Source organism: Oryctolagus cuniculus, chromosome 1, assembly GCF_964237555.1.
Source record: "Oryctolagus cuniculus chromosome 1, mOryCun1.1, whole genome shotgun sequence".
In the NCBI taxonomy this organism is placed as follows: Eukaryota; Metazoa; Chordata; class Mammalia; order Lagomorpha; family Leporidae; genus Oryctolagus; species Oryctolagus cuniculus.
In genome coordinates, this window is record NC_091432.1 from 144,705,880 (window position 1) to 144,724,520 (window position 18,641).

The following is an 18,641-nucleotide window of genomic DNA, read 5'->3' on the forward strand; positions in this document are numbered from 1 at the left end:
CCCTCAGGATTCCTCCCCTGCCTGACCTGGTCCCCACCTCCTCTCCAGGGCTCCCTTCTCTGCCCTAAATTGCACCCCGCCCTACCCAGAGTGCCAAACACAGCTCTGAGGAGAGACGTGCTGCGGGGTGACTCAGTGCTCACACTGTGGGCCAGGAGAGGCCTGGCTGCAGTCTGTAATCGGTCATCCGCCTGCACTGTGACCTTAGCCACGTTTCCTCACCTGGAAATGGGCTTGCTTCCAGCCTCCACGTCTTAAGGTTCCTACAGAAAAGTAAGCACATTGCTTAACAAGTGTTGGCGCTCCAGTTCCAGATCTTGTCCATCTCCCCGTGTCTGAGCTGCACTTGTTCTTAGTGCCTGTCTCAGACCTGCCCCTGCATAGGGTCCTAAGAAGTGGGACTTTACCCTCTTGGAGCTCCCCAAGGGCCTGGAGACTGCTGGGCTCCTTTGGTGCTTCCCCCACCAGCTCAAAATCCAGGGTGATGTTGGGGACCCCATAGCTCATAGCATTCATTGCACGGCCTGGAGCAGACAGCACCCACTGTGCAGATGAGGCCTGCTGCCGCCTTCTCAGGCTGGGTGGTGGCACAGTGAGAGGAAGGCAGGGGAAAGGCACTCACTGTGGGAGCCCAAGAAGGGAATAACAGGACAGCACAGGCACAGCACTGTCCTCAGGAGGACCCTGATGTGAATTCCCCAGCACACAGTATCCAGTCAGCACCACCTGGGAGCCCAGAGGCTGACACTGAGTGACTAATAGACCTGGAGGGCCAGAGTCCAGGTGTGGGCCACCTGGTTCCTAGTGAGCCCCTCGTGCACATTCCACTCCCGCCTTTCCAGCTTCTCCGGGTTGCAGCACACCCTGGCCAGTGACCTATTCCTGCATCCTCAAAGTGCATCCAGCCAACCTCTGCTTCTGTCCTCACCTTCCTTCTGCCTCTGACCCCTGCTGCCCATCCCCTTAGAAGGACATTAGGGATGGTACCTGAGTACTCCAGGGTCCTCTGCCCTCTCAGGTCTCCCAGCTCCAGCCTGTGTGCAAAGTCCTTCTGCACATGAAGTCACTTAGTCCCAGGTCCCAGGGATGAGGACGAGGACACCCGGAGGCCATCGAGTTGTGATCGCACCAAGTCCCCCTTTCCTCTCCCTGTCAATGGCTTCTTACCTTTTCTTCTTTGCTGGCGTCTTTTTGGTCCTATCTCTGTCTGGTGCCTGCCAACTTGGCACCCTGTGCCTAGCACCAGGCTGGCTCTGTTAACTGCCTGTGGCCTCCTGTGACACCCTAGGTCCTGACACAGCCATCCTCACCTTGTTTGTACAAGCTGCACCCTCCCCCAGTGGGTTGAGGAAGTGTGGTTCTGGAGCCCCTAGTTTGCTACCTTCCCAAAGTCTGGGGACTGGTGAAACAGGCCCATGTGGGTCTGGTCTGCTGGCACTGCGTCTACCCCAGCATCTTTCCCAGGGTCTCCTGCTCAGTGGGCTGGGTTGACAGAATCACGAGGCCCACTCCTTCCCCAGACCCAACATCTGCTCCATCCTACACCAGCCCGTTGTTCACCTGGACCCCACACAGCCCTAGAACTGCGCTTACCTGGCTTCTGCTGCCATTTATCCTCAGGGCATCCCAGAAAGCCTTGACGTGACCTGTGGGCATTCAGCACCTTTCATCCCGTGTCCCAGTGTCCTTGCCTGACACTTCCCCTTGGCTCTTCTACCCACCCTCAAACCAGGTGTGGCAGAGGCAGAGGAAAGCAATGACCCACCCTGCTCCTCTTCTGACCTCTCATGCTCTCCATGCCCGCCCTTCCCTTGGGGTCAGCATCTAGTTCCCTTGTTCAGAAAGGAGACCTTGCAGGAGGACTCTCAAGTGTGGGGTCCCAGGAGAAGAGCAGGTGTGTAGGGGGACACTAAGGGGCGCCGTCAGAGGAGAAGGCTGATTCTGCCTCTCACAGAACGTGCCTGCTATGGGGCACCCAGGCCTGCAAGAAGGAGTGAGACGTCCCACTCAGGACCCACAGTGCAGAGGATCCAGGGCTTTCCTGAGTAGAGAAGCAGCACGGCTAGGGTTTTAAAGGGAAGACTGAACTGCAGTGGACCTCAGGGAGGGAAAGCCTGGGGCGTAGCGTGACTGAGCATGGCTGCGTCCAGAAGCAGGACGTGAGGAAAGGGGTCCTGGCCTGTGACTGGAGGACGAGAGATGGACGTAGGGGCTGGGGTGGTTACCTGAGTGTTACCTCAGCAGCCTGCTCAAGCTCTTGGTGCGTGGATAAGAGGGAGATCCTGTCCTGCTTCTGACAGGGACTGGCCATGTGACGACTGTGAAATGTGAAGAGACCATCAGCCCTGCTTACAAAAGCCTACCGTCCACAGCAGCTCTTCCGCGAGTCTTGTCTTTGGAGATCTTATCAGCACCTAACTGACTTGTGGACAAGAAATGCCAAACTCCAGCACTCTCTTGCATTTCTTCCACGCCATGGGTTGGGGTGAGGGCTACTCAGAGGTACATGTGCAGGTCACAGGATAGTAGCCCAGGTTCAGTAAAATCACAGGGTTATAGAATGCCTCCCCTCCAACACCTCCCCACCTCATCAATAGGGCTCCTGTATAATAACAGATTATAGCAGAAGATACCGCATGGATTGAAACCAGCCCCAGGCCATTGCCAGTTTGGGGAGTGATACAGCACATAGGGGTATGTTATGTTCTCCCTCTCCTTTTCCCCTCCCTCTACTTCTCCCTTCCTCTTGTACCTTTCAAATAAAATGAAAAAAGTTTTTTTCTAAAAAAAGAATATCAATCCCTTTCAGCTGTTCCAAAGAAGTGAAGAGGAGGGAACACTCGTAACTCATGCTGTGAGGGTAGCATTATTATTATTACTATTTACCGAAGTTCTTTCTTTCCTTTTTTTTTTTTTTTTTTGACAGGCAGAGTGGACAGTGAGAGAGAGAGACAGAGAGAAAGGTCTTCCTTTGCCGTTGGTTCACCCTCCAATGGCCGCCGCTGCAGCCGGCGCACCGCGCTGATCCGATGGCAGGAGCCAGGATCCAGGTGCTTTTCCTGGTCTCCCATGGGGTGCAGGGCCCAAGCACCTGGGCCATCCTCCACTGCACTCCCTGGCCACAGCAGAGAGCTGGCCTGGAAGAGGGGCAACCGGGACAGAATCCGGCGCCCCGACCGGGACTAGAACCCGGTGTGCCGGTGCCGCAAGGTGGAGGATTAGCCTATTGAGCCACGGCGCCAGCCCTTCTTTCCTTCTTTCCTTCTTTCTTTCTTTCCTTCTTTCCTTCTTTCTTTCCTTCTTCCTTCCTTCCTTCCTAGGCAGAGTTACAGAGAGGCAAAGGCAGAGACAGAGAGGTCTTCCATCTGCTGAATCACTCCCCAAATGGCCACAATGACTGGAACTGGCCTGATACAAAGCTAAGAGCCTGGAGCTTCTTCTGGGTCTCCCATGTGGGCGCAGGGGCCCAAGGACTTGGGCCATCTTCCACTGCTTTCCCAGGCCATAGCAGAGCGCTGGATTGGAAGTGGAACAGCCGGGACTTGAACCGGCGCCCATATGGAATGCTGGTGCTGCAGGTGGCAGCTTTACCCGCTACGCCACTGTGCGGCCCGAAACATTCTCTCGATATCACAACCAAAGCAGCAGTAATTGAAGAAAATGAGAATCTCTGGACACTGCAGGAAGGGGTGTTGGCATCAGAGGTGGAATTCGTCCTTCGGGAGACTGAGATGGGGAGGATGAGAGCCAGCCCAGGGCAGCCTTAGTCATGAATGTTTGTCTGAAGTTAGTGAGAGGCTTGCACACAAGGCACCCATGCTGGTGTCAGGGAACAGAGCTTAGTTAGTGGATTCTGAAGACCTTCACAGGGCCGTGCTGGTCTGGGGACATTGCAGAGCCTGTCTAGGGTAGGAGTCATGTCCTGAGAGCCCCTGTGGGGCCGCCCAGGTTCTTTCCTCCCAGCCCAGGATGCCTTCACAGAAACTTCAGGGCCTGCAAAGGCCTCAGCTGCCCCTCGTGTGTCCCAGGAGCCAGCCCTTCTCTTGTCTGCAGGAGACCTGTCAGCCACTGCCTGTGGTCGACTGATGAGCAGACTCGTGCTGGCCCGCCCTTTTCCCGGCTCCTGGGACAGGATGGGGCACCTGTTAGGACCAGTGAGGGCCACCCCCCAGTGCTGCCCAGGGCACAGAGCCGTCCAGGACCTCCTGCAGTGCTGAGGCCCCCTGTGGAGCAGTCCCCCCTGGTGACTGACAAAGCACAGCCCTTGGCTTTGGCGGCCATCAGTGCTGCTCAGTTTGTCGGCCTCCATTTCCCCAGATGCCACAGCCTCTTATCCCAAAGCCAGCGCTTTCCACCTCCCCAGACCCACACTGAGGAGGGACCAGGCCTGCCAGGAGCCTGCTTCAGGGGAGCAGAAAGGAGCCCCCTCGGGAGGGTGCCCTCTCCAGGCTCAGTTCTCGAACTCTGCTCCTGGGGCCCTCGTCTGACAGCTCAGAAGCAGCTCCCAGGAAGACGTTTATAGGACACAAAGGACAGCGGGGCTCAGGAGGACCCAGAGCAAGGGAGGGCTCGTGTGGGCGGTGATGGTGCGGGGCACTAGCAGCCGGGGTAGAGCGTGTGAACCTGGAGGGAGACGTCGGTCAGGCCCCTGTGCAGCCACGAGCAGGCATCCCCGTCTGTCTTGCCTCACCGCCCTCACCCCGCTGACGCCAGGACAGAGGGCAGCAGAGCAGAGACTATTTCCAATGTAACTTCATTTATTTATACCAACAAAGTCCCAAAGGGATGATTCCACACTCTTGCCCCAGGTCCCTCCACCTGGGGGTCCTACAGTCGCCCTCTTGTGGTGAGGAACAGCAGGGTCAGTACTTTGGGTGCAGGGCAGAGTTAGGGTCCATGTGCTTCAGGATGCACCTGGAGGAGCTGCCCCCAGAGTCCTGGCGCCACCTAGTGGGCTGAATGATGCTTCTTCCTCCTCCTGGTGACCAAGTGGTCACCTTTCCTCTTCTGAGCCTGGGAGTTTCCCATACAGCCCAGAGCCTGGGCCTGCCCTGCAGAAGCCCTGAGCTGAGGCACTGGGCAGGGCTTCTTTTTTGCAGGGCCCTGGCCTCCCTGGAGAGCTTGCTTCCTGGACTTTGCAGCATGTGGGAGGGGTCCCCTAGGGTCCCTTCCGTGGGTAGACAGGGGTTTTGGTGCTCTGCAAGGATTCCCAGCTCCAAGGCAGGGCAGGTCTTCAGCAGAGGCCTCGCTCCCTGCAAAGCCCAAGGGCAGCAGGTGGTGCTGGGAGGCCAGGAGGAAGGAGAGACTGGGAAGTTCCTCCTCGTTCTCACTGGAGTTGTCCAATGGTGTGTGCGAGCCCCCAACAGAGGGTCCTCCTCTGAAACTCCTGGCATCTTCGGTGGCCCCCAGTGAGGGACACTCCCGATGTCCACTAAAGACAGCATTAACCTCAGGCCTGCACAGGGGGGTGTCTGGGACAGCATGTCTCTGCAGGTCTTGGGAAGACATCGACCGGGAGAAGCACTCAGCTCTGGCCCCAAGGCGGGGGCCCTGGTTGTCACTCTCTGCACTTTGTTGGGGTCCAGATTCAGAATTGCTGGGGTTCAGTAGGGGCACACCATGACTGGGGGTGGCCCCCATGGCCCCATCCTCTTTCAAGGAGCAGTGCTTCGCCATCACCTGCAGAGGAAACAGGCCCTTAGTGGTTGTGCCAGGTGTGAGGGAGGCCAGGGAGTGCACAGCAGGTACTCGGGAGGAGGCAGAAAGGCCTGAGTCTCTGGGCTGGTCCCATTGGTGTGAGGGGTTCCGCCTCCACCCACATGGCCTCATTCTAGCCCTGTACCCTAACCTGGAACTGGCTCTTCTGTCTCCTTAACACACGTGTGCACCTGCACCCCACCCGAAGAAGCTCCTCAAGAAGTCATTTTTCCCCAGCAGAGTAGGGGGAGATAAAGTGATCTGGGTCTGCTGTGCTGGGGTCCCCCCTTCCACCACCAGTCTACCTAGGTGCCTCTACCTGCTGTCCCCCGAACCCTGGTTCCCTGGGTCCCCTCCCTGCCCTGTCTATATGATGCCCCCCACCCCTGGTTCCCTGGTGCCCCTCCCTGCCCTGTCTAACTGCTGTCCCTGCTCTACCAGCTGACCACCTTCTGTCCTTTACCTGGCCAGCAGTCAGCCCTTCCTCCTTCTCCAGCTCCTTGGACAGGGCCGTGAGGTCCAGCTGTGGATCTGGGGAAAGCAGTTCTTCCAGGAATCTGGGGTGAATGATGGCCTCCGCCTAGAAAAGATGGAAGATGTCCATGATCATCCTTGCATGAAGCATCTGAGATGATGGGAACTTGAACAGAACCAGAGAGCAAGGACGACCCCATCACTGTTCACACTCTGGGGTTGTAAATAAGTGGGCAGTCAGCTTCACTCACTCCCTAACTCCCTCAGGAACACAAAGGCAGTGGTGAAGAACTTGAATTTGGCTTAAGGGCCTGGCAGGGTCAATTTTTGGATCTTGCATCCCAGTGCCGCATCCCAGCCCACCTTGGTGACAAAATCCACTTGGGAGCATAGATGGTCAATGTAGGACAGCATTTCTGGGTCCGGGTATGACCCCTCATTCTCATCTGTGTCCTCTTCTGGGTGGCCATCGGGAGGCTCCAAGGACAAGGGTGTTGGCCCCAGCAACGTGTCCATGATTTCCATGTACTCCTTCACGGCCTCTGGCGGGATCTCCTTGGGTGTCCTGTCCTGAGGCCCCTGGTGTCTGGGTGGCACTGGACAGGCAGGCAGGGCCTTGGAGCTGGCTTTCCTGGGGGCACACCCTGTGGATGGGGAACATGGTGTGAGTACAGGGGCCCCAGTGTCATGTCAGCCGCAGTGGGGTGGACAGTTGTTGGGGGACAGGAGTGGTCATGCTGGGCCAGGAGACCCTGACAACAGCACCAAGAGAGGAGATGGGGCCGAGAGGTGGAACACCTGAGTCACCAACACTCTGTGTTCTTATCTCCAGACCCCATCCTGGCCAGAGTTTGCTGGCTCCTTGGGAAGCTAAGGGATGAGGGGCACTATGACTGTGGCACGAAAAATCCCCAGGTGATGGCCCAAAGCAAGTGGGCCGCTGGGCTGTCCGTGGGACATTCTGCACAAAGGAACACATGTTGCTCTTGAAGGAAAAGGCACAGATGAGGGGACAAAGGATCCTGGGGTTGCATTGGCCTCTGACATGGACTGTGTTGGGACAGGGGAGACTGTACCTGGCTGCTGGACAGCCACAGGGGCTGGGGGCCCTTGAGGAAGCAGTGGTGGTGAGACCGGTGGGGGCTGGCAAGGTTTCCCCTTCATCCACTCCAGCTTCTGCATCTGCATCTCCTCCTCTTCCTCAAACTCCATGAACCTGAGCATGGGGGAACAGGCCAAACGTGAGGGGCCCACGCCCTGACAACGATCTGGCGGCAGCTGGTGGCAGACACATGCACGTGTCCCTTGGGGTCAGCAAGGCCCAAGTCTGGTTAGTCCCACAGGGGCAAAACATGCTGGGAACAGTGCTCTGTCTGCCCTGCACGGGCAGGTGACGTGTGTCTCTGATCCCCTGCAGGCCCAGTTAACAAAGGCACAGCAGATCTCACCACTTCCATGCCTGGTCTGGCCCCACACAGAGCCCCAAGTAGGGCTGACTCCAGAGGCTGCGCGAAAGGACATTTATCACAAGCTCTTTTGGGTCCTAGTTCAGAATCAAAGATCCTGAGCCCGAGACTGTGATCCTTGTAGGGGGAGCAGGGGATTCGGGTCCAGGGGCAGGCAGGAGGATGGGAGGCCTGGCTGAGAGGTGGGCATGGCCTCTGAGTGCTGTGTGTTTAAACTTATCATACTGCATGAACCGGCAGAAATGCAGACAGGGCCGTGCGTCTGAGACACCAGATCCCTGAGGACACACTCTGGGCTGCAGCACATTCTGGGATGGCGTTTCACCGTGACAACACATCTGTCCACAGCCCCCCTCTCCAGGGTGTGAGGCAGACGCTCCGATGGAGGTCGTGCCGTGTGCAGAGTCCTCGTGCTGGGAGGACAGCACAAGGGCTGCGCTGGCTGCTCCACCTCAACCTTGAACGTCAGAGCCTCGGTAGCTCAGACACAGATGGGGAGGACTCCCGGGGAGGAGAGCGCATGGACCCCTACATCCAGGTGGTGGGGCAGTATCCTGGAAGAGCAGGGCCCATGGAGGGCCTGATCCAAGGAACGGCGTACGTGTGCTGACTCGTCCAGCCCCTCAGGCCCAGCCTCCCTCCCCAGCCTCCTCCACCACACAGCACCGGGACCCGGACTCCCAACTCACTTTTCTGCCATCTCGTAGAAGATCATGCGGTCGAAGTTGCTCTTGTGCTGCCATTCGCGCAAGGCAAACCGCAGGCCCTCCTCCAGCGGCATGGTGGGCCTCCGCTGGGCCAGGGTCCGCAGCACGGGGCTGGAATTAATTCCCCGGAGTCAGTGAAAATGCACGAGCCCACCCTGCCGCCTGAGCTCAGGGCTCTGACTACTGTGCTGTGGTCTCCCTTCCCTCTGTCCCTGTCGTGTCCCCCTCCAGTGTGGGCTCTCCAGCCTCCTGGCCACCTCTCATCTGGGGGACACCCCCTCCCAGGGCTGTGCTGGCCTCTCTGTCTCCCTAGTGCGGCATCAGTATCACTGTGCAGCATGAATTGGATGCTTGTGTCCCCTAAACACATGTGTGCAGGGCCTAATCCTCAGTGTGATGGGGTCTGAGGTGGTGTCTGGTGCAGTTAGGGTTAGGAGAGGTCCTAAGGCTGCAGCTCTCGTGATAGTACTGGTGTCCTGGAGGAGCAGCAAGACACGCATAGCTCTGAGACTCAGATGAGACCGTGGGAAGGGCCTGTCTCAGGAGGAGGAGCAGCCTCCCTGGAACCTGAATCCAGCCATGTCCTGTGCTCAGTCTTCCAGCCTCCAGACGTGACACATGGACATCTGTGGCTGGAGCTGTCCAGTGTGTGGCCTTGTGCAGTGCAGCCTAAAGGGAGAAGCACACAGAATGATCTGACCTGGGTGCCAGGGCTCTGGTGTGGGCTCCTCCCCCAGGGCTGAGCCTGTAACCTGCTGTATAGTTGCTGGCCAGAGGCCGCACTGGAGTTGGGACCTCAGAGCTCCTGGGAGTGGGGAGAAGGAAGGGAGCCACGCAGGCTGTGCCCTGATTAGGGGACCAGGGCTCAGTGCATGGGGACTGAGTTGGGGGTGATGTGCCTCCTGGGCAATGATGAGTGTCCAGAGCTGCAGGGAGATGGAGACATCAACACCAAGGTGTGGAGACTGCTTCCAGCTGCAGGCTGAGTGATGATTGGGTAGGAGGTCAGAGGTGGGCGCGACATGGACGCAGTGCCCTGCTCAGTGGAAGGTGGCTGTGTCTGTCGTCATGGTGGTAGACAGGAGGACCCAGGCCCGAGTGGTCAAGAAAGGGGAGTGTGCCACTGCGGGGAAGGCTCCCTCTGGTTTGGTCCCCAGCCCCCAGACAGCAGCCTGCGTTCTTGTCTTAGGGGCTCAGAGTCCAGTCAAGGCCTTGACTGTGGTGTTCTTGACCTCATTGCCTTTCCTCATGGCGGCATGACCATAGTCATTTCCTGAGACAGAGCGTGTGCCTGCCTGTGCCAAGCTCAGCAGGTTCAGCTGCCGTGCCCTTCAGCTCCCTGGGAACGGGTGTGAGCGTCTCCTCCCCTGTGAGGGCTCTGGGCTGTCAGTGCTGGCCCAGGACAGAGTCTCGTGCTGGGGCCCCAGCGTGGCCCTGGGTGGGTTCCCACCACCTGCTGTCTTCCTGGAAGTCCCGGGAAGAGTGAGGGTTGGGCTGTGTGTAAGACTTCCCTCCTCATCACCCCTCACGTCAAGTCCCTGAGGTCTGTGACCCTCTGTGTACGATGCCGGTGGTGGACAGGGATTGCTGTGTGGACTCAGACTCAAACCCCACGGTGGCTCTTGTGATCCCAGGACCCGCTCTGACCTTGAGTGTTCTGTAAGGGTCACCCTGGAAATGGTGGAAATGTAAATGTTATCACAGGATAGCTAAGATCCAGTGGGGAAGGGCCCTGGAATCGTGTCACAGACAGCATGAGGTATCATGGCTGACAACGGAACTGCATGTAGTCTCTCGATTGCCTTCAGGGTCTTCCTGTGGGAGCCCTTTTAGCCTGCGTTGCCCACCCCTGATCCTCCCAATGCACTGCCCCAGGCCCTGGGCATGGGTACTCACATGAGGAAGCAGGACAGAGCTTCTGTGTCAGGGCTCTGGGGCAAGAGCCTCCGGGCCAGGGCCTTGAAGTGCTGCCAGCGCCGGAAGTTCTCGTAGACGCTGGTGGAGCTGCAGGGGTTGTCTGGTGAGGCTTGGGCCTTGGGAGTAGGCAGGATGCGCTCCCTGTCTGCCCCTTGTGGTGGTGGCCCGTTGTTTGCTGGGAAGACCATCGGGGCCAGCTGGGCAGCTGGTGGTGGAGCTGGAGGAGGGCAGCCCAGAGGCCAGCCCCCCTGACTGGCCTGGGTTCCCACCATGGGAGGTGCAGGCACTGTTGCCTGCAGGGAAGACCCGGGCACTGCTATGGGAGCAGAGTTCTGCCCTGGCCCACAGAGGCCTCCTGGAGCATTCAGGCTGATTCGGGTTTGGTTGTAGACCAAGGTCTGAGAGTGGGGGGGCTCCACTGGCTGCCCTCCTGTCCTCAACTGGAATATGATGTGGACATTCCCAGCCCCAGTTGGGCCAGAGCCACCATCTCCTGCCACCATGGGCATCCTGGGGAAAGCAGCAGGCAGCACGAGGCGGCTGCCTGGAGGGAATGCGGCATTCAGGAGGGGTGGAGGAGGCTGCCCCCAGGGTGGCTGGGGTGCGGGGCCGTGGGTAGGTTGGGGAAAGGGCAGCAGTGTGAAGAGAGACGTGGAGGTGCCTGGGTGCGGGATCATGGCTGTTCCCAGCACTGGAGATGCTGTGGAGACAAAGGAGAGGGGTGAATGGAAATGGGGAACCGATTCTCAATACCCTTCTCGAATACCAGTTCTCAAGTACCCGTCTCTGCCAGGATGGAACACTGAGCTTTCATTGCCCCCAGAGTCACCCAGGGTGACTCCCAGTTCTATAGTGTCTCCCACACCTGGATCAGCATGCCTCCCTAGCAGCACTGGGCCCCTCAGTACTCCACAGCTGGCCAGGGAACTTATACAACTGTGGTGCCACATGCCCACCTGGCCTAGGTAAAGCTAGCTGATTCACAACACCGTGCCCAGACCCCACCTTAGGCTTCTTTAACTGACACTTCTTAGTGGAACCCTAGCACAAGAAGGTCAAAGGTCTGGGAAGAAATCTCTCCCTACCATGGTCTTGTGACTCATGAGCATAACCTTGTCATCTCTGAGGGTAACATCATCCTCTTAAGAGGGCCCTGCTGAAACCACAGGGAGCATATATGGGTCGCCCCTGGTTGCAGGGCCTGGTGGTCCCTCTGGCCACGCTAGAAGCTGTGTTCCCTAGGAACAGGACTGCTAGGAGGATGTTGGTCCCTTGAGATGGTGTCCTTACACAGTCAGTGATGGCTGCATAGGGTTAGAAAGTCCGCAGGGTGGTGACTGGTAGGGGTGTCTGGGAGGTGTCCAGGATTTCGTAGTTTCTAAAGGGTCAGATCAGAATTGGTTGAGGGAATGGTGACTCTCTGGGATTGTTCCTTTTGCTCTCAGTGATGGAAAGCGAAGGCTTGAGGAGTAGGCTTGAGTCAGGGAGTTGGGGGGACAATATGTACTGGGACACATCCCTGACCAGGAACCACACCGAGCCCAGTAAATGACAACAGGCACCGTGCACATGTGTCTAAGGATCAGGACCCGTGTCCTCACATTGAACATAACCTTCCTAACTGCTACTCTCCTTCCTTTAATATGAAAACAGGTGTGGTTTTTTGGCACAGTGAGTTAAGCTGCAACTTGGCATGTCCACATCCCATATTGGAGCTTGTTCTCGTCCTGGCAAACTGTACTTCTGATCCCACTTCTTGCTAATGTGAGAAGGGAGGCAGAAGATGAAGACATAGCACATGAATTCCTGACCCTTGCTGGAGACTCTGGCAGTGTTCTGGGTTCCTGGCTTTGACCTTGCCCAGCTCTGATTATTTCAGGCACTGGGGGAGTCAACAGTGGATGGAAGATGTCGATATCTCCCTTGGTTCCACCCCCTCTCCCTCTCTGTTTCTCTCTCTGCTCTCCCTCCCTCCTTTCTCCTCTCTCCCTCTCTTTTTTCTCCCTCTCTCCCTCTTCCATTGCTTGTCAAGTCCCCACTGTCTCCCCTCCTCTGTCACTCTGCTACTCAAATAAATAAGCTTTGTGAAAATAAAGGTGGAAAACAGCATGCACTTAACTTCCTGTGGAAGTCCAACCACTCTGCCCAGCTGACCCTGTCTGTGAATTACAGACTGGAGTCCGTGCACTGCCTTCATCTTTATGGAAAGTCCTGGGCAGAGGCCACCATGAGATGTAGGATAACGTGGGTGAAAGACTTGTGTTTCCACTACAGGAGGAACAATGCAGACCACTTTGGGGAACCCCAGCCTTCTGTTGGCTGATGTTGATTGCCATTCCTGTCCTTGCAGAATTCAGAAAAAAACAACTTTCCTGGAGTGAAAGAAACCACTACTGGGCAGGAAGCAGAGAGCTGGGAGGATCTGGGCGGTGTAGGTTGGGGTAATTTCCAGCCTCACTCAAGGAAGAGTGGGTAAAGGGGAAGGAGCCCAACTGATCAGTTTCATGGCTAAGGCCATTTCATCACAGCATCCTAATACCTAGGATACCCCTGTCTAAACCCTCTGAGCCCTTTCAAGGGCAGGCTCCCTGTGACTGAAAGGGTAGGCTCAGCTGTGCCCTGAACCCTCTCTCTGCCTTCACCTCATCCCTGCCCATCCTCGTACTACACCCCTCAGACTGAAGTGACCTGTGTCCCTGTCCTGGTTTACAGAGAATGAATCCATTTGCTCCCGTCTCTTCTACTCATCAGTACACTTCCCGTGGGGCATCTTGATCCACGTGTACGTGGCCAGTAGTCTCCCCAGTCAGCAGCGTCCGTTCAACACGGGCTTCCACAGCCTCCCCAGGTACGATGTCCTTGTGGACATCCAGGGCTCTGTGTTTCCTGTACTTCAGTCCAGTCAGCTGTCCCCAGGGGACGTGTCACATGTGAGTTCCCAAGTATGTGAGTAGTGGCAGGGAATCTGGTTGAACAGCCCCACCCCTACAGACTTACCTCCTCCTGAAGCCCTCCCCACAGGCTTGGACACTCAGCACAGCCTCCTCAATGAGAGAAGCAAGTTCAGGTCCCAGCAGTGAGCTGGCCGCTCAGGGTCCAACTGCAGCAGCTGGGGCAAGTTTAAAGGTAACAGGAATGGAATGTGGGGCTCAGGCTTCTCTGGTGGGGGAGGGGTGGCAGGAGAGCAGCCTGGGTGGGGGTGGGGAGACATTCTGAGGCTCTTGCAGTGGGGCAGCATCTCAAGTTCTCTTGATTTTGAACTGCGGCAAAACAGCTGATGTGAGCTCCTCAGGCAGTGTTAAAGTAGTCTCTGATTTCCAGCACACCGACTGTACTTGGTTCCTCCTTAACATCTGTTCCTTATCGATATACCTGCTCTTGGTTCCTAGGCCACCCTGCTTCCCACCTGTGGAGGAAGGTAGGCTCTTAGCTACACTCAGGGAGGCACTTTCTCATCCAGTTTCAGAACACATGATGTGATCAGCACAGGCCTGCTCAGGGAGAAGAGGGGACCAAGTGTCTGAAATCAGGGTACCAGCGGATCAGAGATAGTTGCAGTGTGTGCACTTCATCCTGAGGCAGGCAGTCTGCATCCCCAAGTCCTGTCCACTGCTGAAAATGCATTTCCTAGGAAAGTCTGACTTCTGATCCCCTTTGTTGGAACGCCTCTGTCCATCAAGGACTGATATTGAAGCTTACAGATGAACTCAGAATCCCCTCCCCAATGTTATATGGTACTGACAGTGTTTGTTGTGAAATGTATGCTGTTTCTCCTTTTAATGCTTTTCATTGAGTATTGTAACGTGCAAAAAGTTTTTGTATTTCAAAAGTTGAATGGATATTTAGGGATGGGGCTTCCTCCCAAGAAAGTACCCTGGTCACTATTTCCCTTCCACAGGAAATTTTTGTGATGTGTACATTTTTATCTAAAACTATACAACAGGAGTTTTGGTTTTGAAAATACTTTCAATTAGTTTCTGATAGTTAATTTTACTGGTGTGCAGAATGAATCTCTGTGTTACTTTTGGTTACTTTCTTTGATTTGTGGGATAGGTATTTAGAAAAAGTGGGTCTTTATCTCACAAATATTGCAGGTACTCCTGATGGTGTTGAGTCTAGCAGTTCAGATGTCTCCTTCCTGTACTGGAGTAATTGGGCCTTCCAGGATTCTTCTGATGTGCACCCTGGGAGAACAGAGATGATGCCTCAAGTTGTTGGGTTCATGAATCCAGGTGCGACTCGAAAAGAACTGAAGTTCCATGCACCTAGCTCCCGCTTGGCCTAGCCCTGTAATTGAAGTCACCTGGAGAATAAATCAGGGGCTAGCAGCCTCAGTCCTCTGTAGCATGAACCACCCATTGACACTCAACAATGTTTTTATTCTTGAGGCAAGCACTGGAAATAGGTCTACCAAGATGTTCAGAAAATATGGGAGCAATTCAAGCAAGGTAACAGTGATTGGCAAAAAAAAAATAATAATAAAAATAAAAATAAAAAAAAGAGGTGTGACTTTAAAAATAAACAAGAGCCCTTGCAAAGACTTGTATTTTTATCGTGGGCACCTTACATGGTGTTCAAACAATAACTTCATATTGGAGGGAGGGTTGATGAGGTCACGTTTTGTACTCAGGAACTTAAGGAATGCGTGTTTCTTTGTTGTAAAATTACCCATATACCACCTGGTATTTTTTAATTTATGTGGTTCAAATTGTCACGATTTGGGAGGTCAGAAATTTTCAGTGAAGGCACTTGTGAATCACTGTTTATTTAAAATTCCCTGTATTATATAAATTCCCCAAGTACATTAAATGCCTTAGGAATAACTAAGAACGGAGCCAGGAGCCCGAGTCCCTCAGTGTTTCCAGGTCTAAAATTCTTGGCCAGACTGTTCTTCCATGGAACCCAGGCGGACTGGGAAGAAAGGAGGCAGCGTTTGTGGGAGGCGCGGACAAGCCTCAGAGTCCTGCAGTCCGGAGAGGCTGCAAGCGCTGACCCCAGTGCAGGGGACCCCGCTCTAGGGTGCAGCCCTGGGAAGAGCCCTTCCCTGGGGTGCACGTGCCTGGGTGGACGTCTGCCCTCTTCCAAACCATCTGGGGTCGTTTCAGACGCGCTAGTTAACAGAGAAACGGCCACAAAGATTCCAGGAGGACTCGCCTGGTCAGCGGAAGAACCTCAAAAATCTTCCTAGACCACATATTGTCTCCCTGCACTCCTAGCTTTGGCGCGCACTCGGCACGCATGCGCACGCCCTCTGGGCGCGCCGGCTTCCCCGCGTGCTCCAGTGGCCCTCCAACGTCTCCCAGCATCCGTTGCGGGCGTCCAACCCAGGTGATGCGCAGGCGCGAGGAGAGCGCATGCCCACGGTATCGCGGCCATGGCGGCGCCCGAGAGTCCGTTACTTAGAAGGTAATGGACCCCAGCCCCAGTCTTGCCGAGCGGTTGTTCCCGCTCTGCGGTGGGCTCACCCTTGGTCTGTGCGGCCCAGCGGCCCACGTGTCCCGGTGGCTGCGGAGCGAGCGAGCGTTTAAACTGCGGAATTTGGGCCTGGTCCTGGCAGGGCGCTCCCGTGTCTGGCGATGCCTGAACCTGACGTGAGGGGGCTTTAGTACCGCAGGGGACCCTCCGTGTGTCCCGTCGGTGTCGCTGGCAAGGCTGAGGCTGGGGAAGCTTCCTCGGGACGGAAACCTGATGCAGTCCAGCTGGTAGCTCGGGCTGCTGACAGTGCGTGCCGTCCTCAGGTGCGTCCTGTGTGACCTGTGGACGAGGTGCAGCTGAGGAGAAGTGGAGCACTCAGGTTCAGTACGGAGAGGTGGCAGTGATGTGAGCAGCCTGCCTCAGTTGAATAGTAACTGTAGTGCCCAGTCCGGTGTCAAATCACGGATGCCTTGCCTACACCTTGTGTGCATGAAATTAACAATAAAGGAGGTTGTACACTGTATGGTTTGTGACTTCTGTGCTGCTCACCTGTTAGGTCAGTGCCACTTACTGCACACCGATAAGTGTGTATTCATGGTTTGGGGATCAGTGTGTGTATTAGAGCTGTAGATTTTCTTGTTTATTTGGCCATGTGAGAATAGTGGGGTGGTTGTATCTGAAAGTGTGTTGTGTTTGCGAGTGTTCTGGTCCCATACGAATTCAGGGAACGGATTTGATATTGTCTTTAATTAGGGTGTTTTTTGTTTCAAGCAAACAAAAGATCGTTTAATTAGAGCAAAATTATGCGTTTCAAGGACTACTTAGGAAGTACTGTAGTTAGCTTTATCAAGTAGATGTACTTGCCTGTGGCTTCTGAATCCAGTTTCCTGTAAATGCATACTCTGAGAGACAGGAGTGATGATTCAAGTGGTCGGTTCCATGCCACCTGTGTCGGAGACTTGGATTGAGTTTCTGGCTCCAGCGTTGTCCACCAGTGTTCTGTAGAACTGTCCATGCTCTTCCTTTGTGGCCTTAGTTTGAATTCCCCTAGGAAAAGACCTGGTGACAAATGAATGTAAGCTTGTTTTGGAAGCAAAAGAACAGTAGAGGAATGGGGGAATGAGGCAGGGATTGCAAAAGAATCCCAAATGTGAGAGTGAGCAGCAAATTTCCTCTTTAAGTAATTAGGGTTGATTTCAGCTGGGAAACTCTGGTAGCCAGTGCAGGAGGTGGGCCTCAGAGTTATCCCAACCACAGAATGAGAAAGCTACCGAAATTATCTACCTGCTCCTGCCCATCGCTGGTGGAGAGCAGCAGGGGATCAAGAATGAAGAGTTAGTTGTCTGGTCCTTTCATCCTTTCCTGTTCAGGCAGCTTGAGCTCAGAGGGATTTGAGCTCAGATCCCTCAGGAAAGAGGTGTGGGAGCTGACAGTATGAAGGTGGCCAGCACACCTACACTGATACAGCTGGGAGAGACACAGGTTTCTATGATGGAATGTAGGTGTGCTTGAGGTGGGTCAGAGAAGCTTCCTTCCTATCTCTTAACCACCTCTGTGTTCAATGGCATTAGGTTGCTAGCTTGTAGTTGGTATACTGGGATATTTAAATCAAGTAGACATCACCAATCTTTATATATAACAAGACCGTTATATCTCCAGGAGGAACATTATGAAACACAGACTGCATGGCATGGGTGCACACACAGACACACACAGAGCTGCATTTGGACACAAAGTATACTTTTAGGTTAGCAGCTTATCAAAGCATAGCTTTATTGGTGTGTGTCTGTATGTGACAAGGAAACAGCGGGCTGCCTTGCAATAAACATCCAACATGTACAACATGAGGAGCTGGAGGCACTTCCTGTTTCAGCAGCATACACCCTAGTACATTGTATATTCCAGAACCTGACGTGCAGCCTTCCTCCTTAGTGGAGTTCTGGCCTCCTGTGAGTACAGTGTTGCAAGATGAACCTTCCTCAGAGTGCTCTGAAAAACAGCCAGTGAGGGATGAACTCCTTCAGAGTCTCTGCTCCTGTTCCTGTGTTCCCCTCTTGAAGAAATCCTACTCTTTGGCTACAAAACCTGAGACCTGGCACTTATTCTTGAGGACTAGGAGAGAAAAGCCATTTTTTTCCTGTTACTCTCTCCAGATGCCTGAGATAGGAGCATCTTCCCGTTGAGGGACACACTTTAATGCTACACGATTAAGTCAGCAGGAGCAGTTCATAGACCCTTAGTAACATGAGAAGGCATTTGGAAGTGGCCTATGAATGTGTAAGAGCTTAGATATCACACAGAGTTGTGAGGATATCTATTGATTGGTAAGGGTAGGCTCAGCAGCTTCTTCACTTTGGTATGGTGAACCTAAGCATTAACCTTCATATTTTTTTAAAGATTTATTTATTTACTTGTAAGTCAGAGTTACACAGAGAGAGGAGAGGAAGAGAGACTGAGGTCTTTCATCCGCTGGTTTGCTCCCCAATTGGTTGCAATGGCCGGAGCTGTGCTGATCTGAAGCCAGCAGCTCCTTCAGGTTTCCCACGTGGGTGCAGGGGCCCAAGGACTTGGGCCATCTTCCACTGATTTCCCAGGCCACAGCAGAGAGCTGGATTGGAATGGAGCAGCCAGGACTCAAACTGGCGCCCATATGGGATGCTGGCACTGCAGGCGGCGCCTTTACCTGATATGCAGAGCACCGGCACCTAACCTTCATATTTAAGAGAAGAATGATGGTTAGCAGACCAGATGGAGTCCTGTCTAATTGTGATTTTGCTGATCACGTGGGAGCCCAATGTCTCAAGTTTTGTAGACCCAGTTTCCTGGTTCATGTGGGTGGAGCATCTCCTTGGTAGGTGAGGGTAGATTCTTATTTGCAAATCAGTTTGTGGGGTAGCTGAGTCCAGGTGTTTGTCTCCAAAAAAGGAAGATTCAAGATGAGATAAAAGGTCAGCAGAGAAGCATT

At 54.7% G+C, this 18,641-nt stretch overlaps 1 protein-coding gene across 1 annotated transcript; it reads right to left on the reverse strand.

Moving 5' to 3' along the window:
* Window positions 1–4,761: 4,761 nt before the first annotated feature.
* Window positions 4,762–11,061, reverse strand: LOC100337692 (NUT family member 2G-like). Its single transcript, XM_051859351.2, has 6 exons — window positions 10,241–11,061; window positions 8,327–8,455; window positions 7,248–7,387; window positions 6,535–6,815; window positions 6,161–6,277; window positions 4,762–5,679 (listed from the first exon to the last, which is right to left on the reverse strand). Exons 1-6 carry the CDS (start codon window positions 10,936–10,938, stop codon window positions 4,948–4,950), a joined length of 2,097 nt encoding a protein of 698 aa, XP_051715311.2. The 5' UTR covers window positions 10,939–11,061; the 3' UTR covers window positions 4,762–4,947.
* Window positions 11,062–18,641: the final 7,580 nt, after the last annotated feature.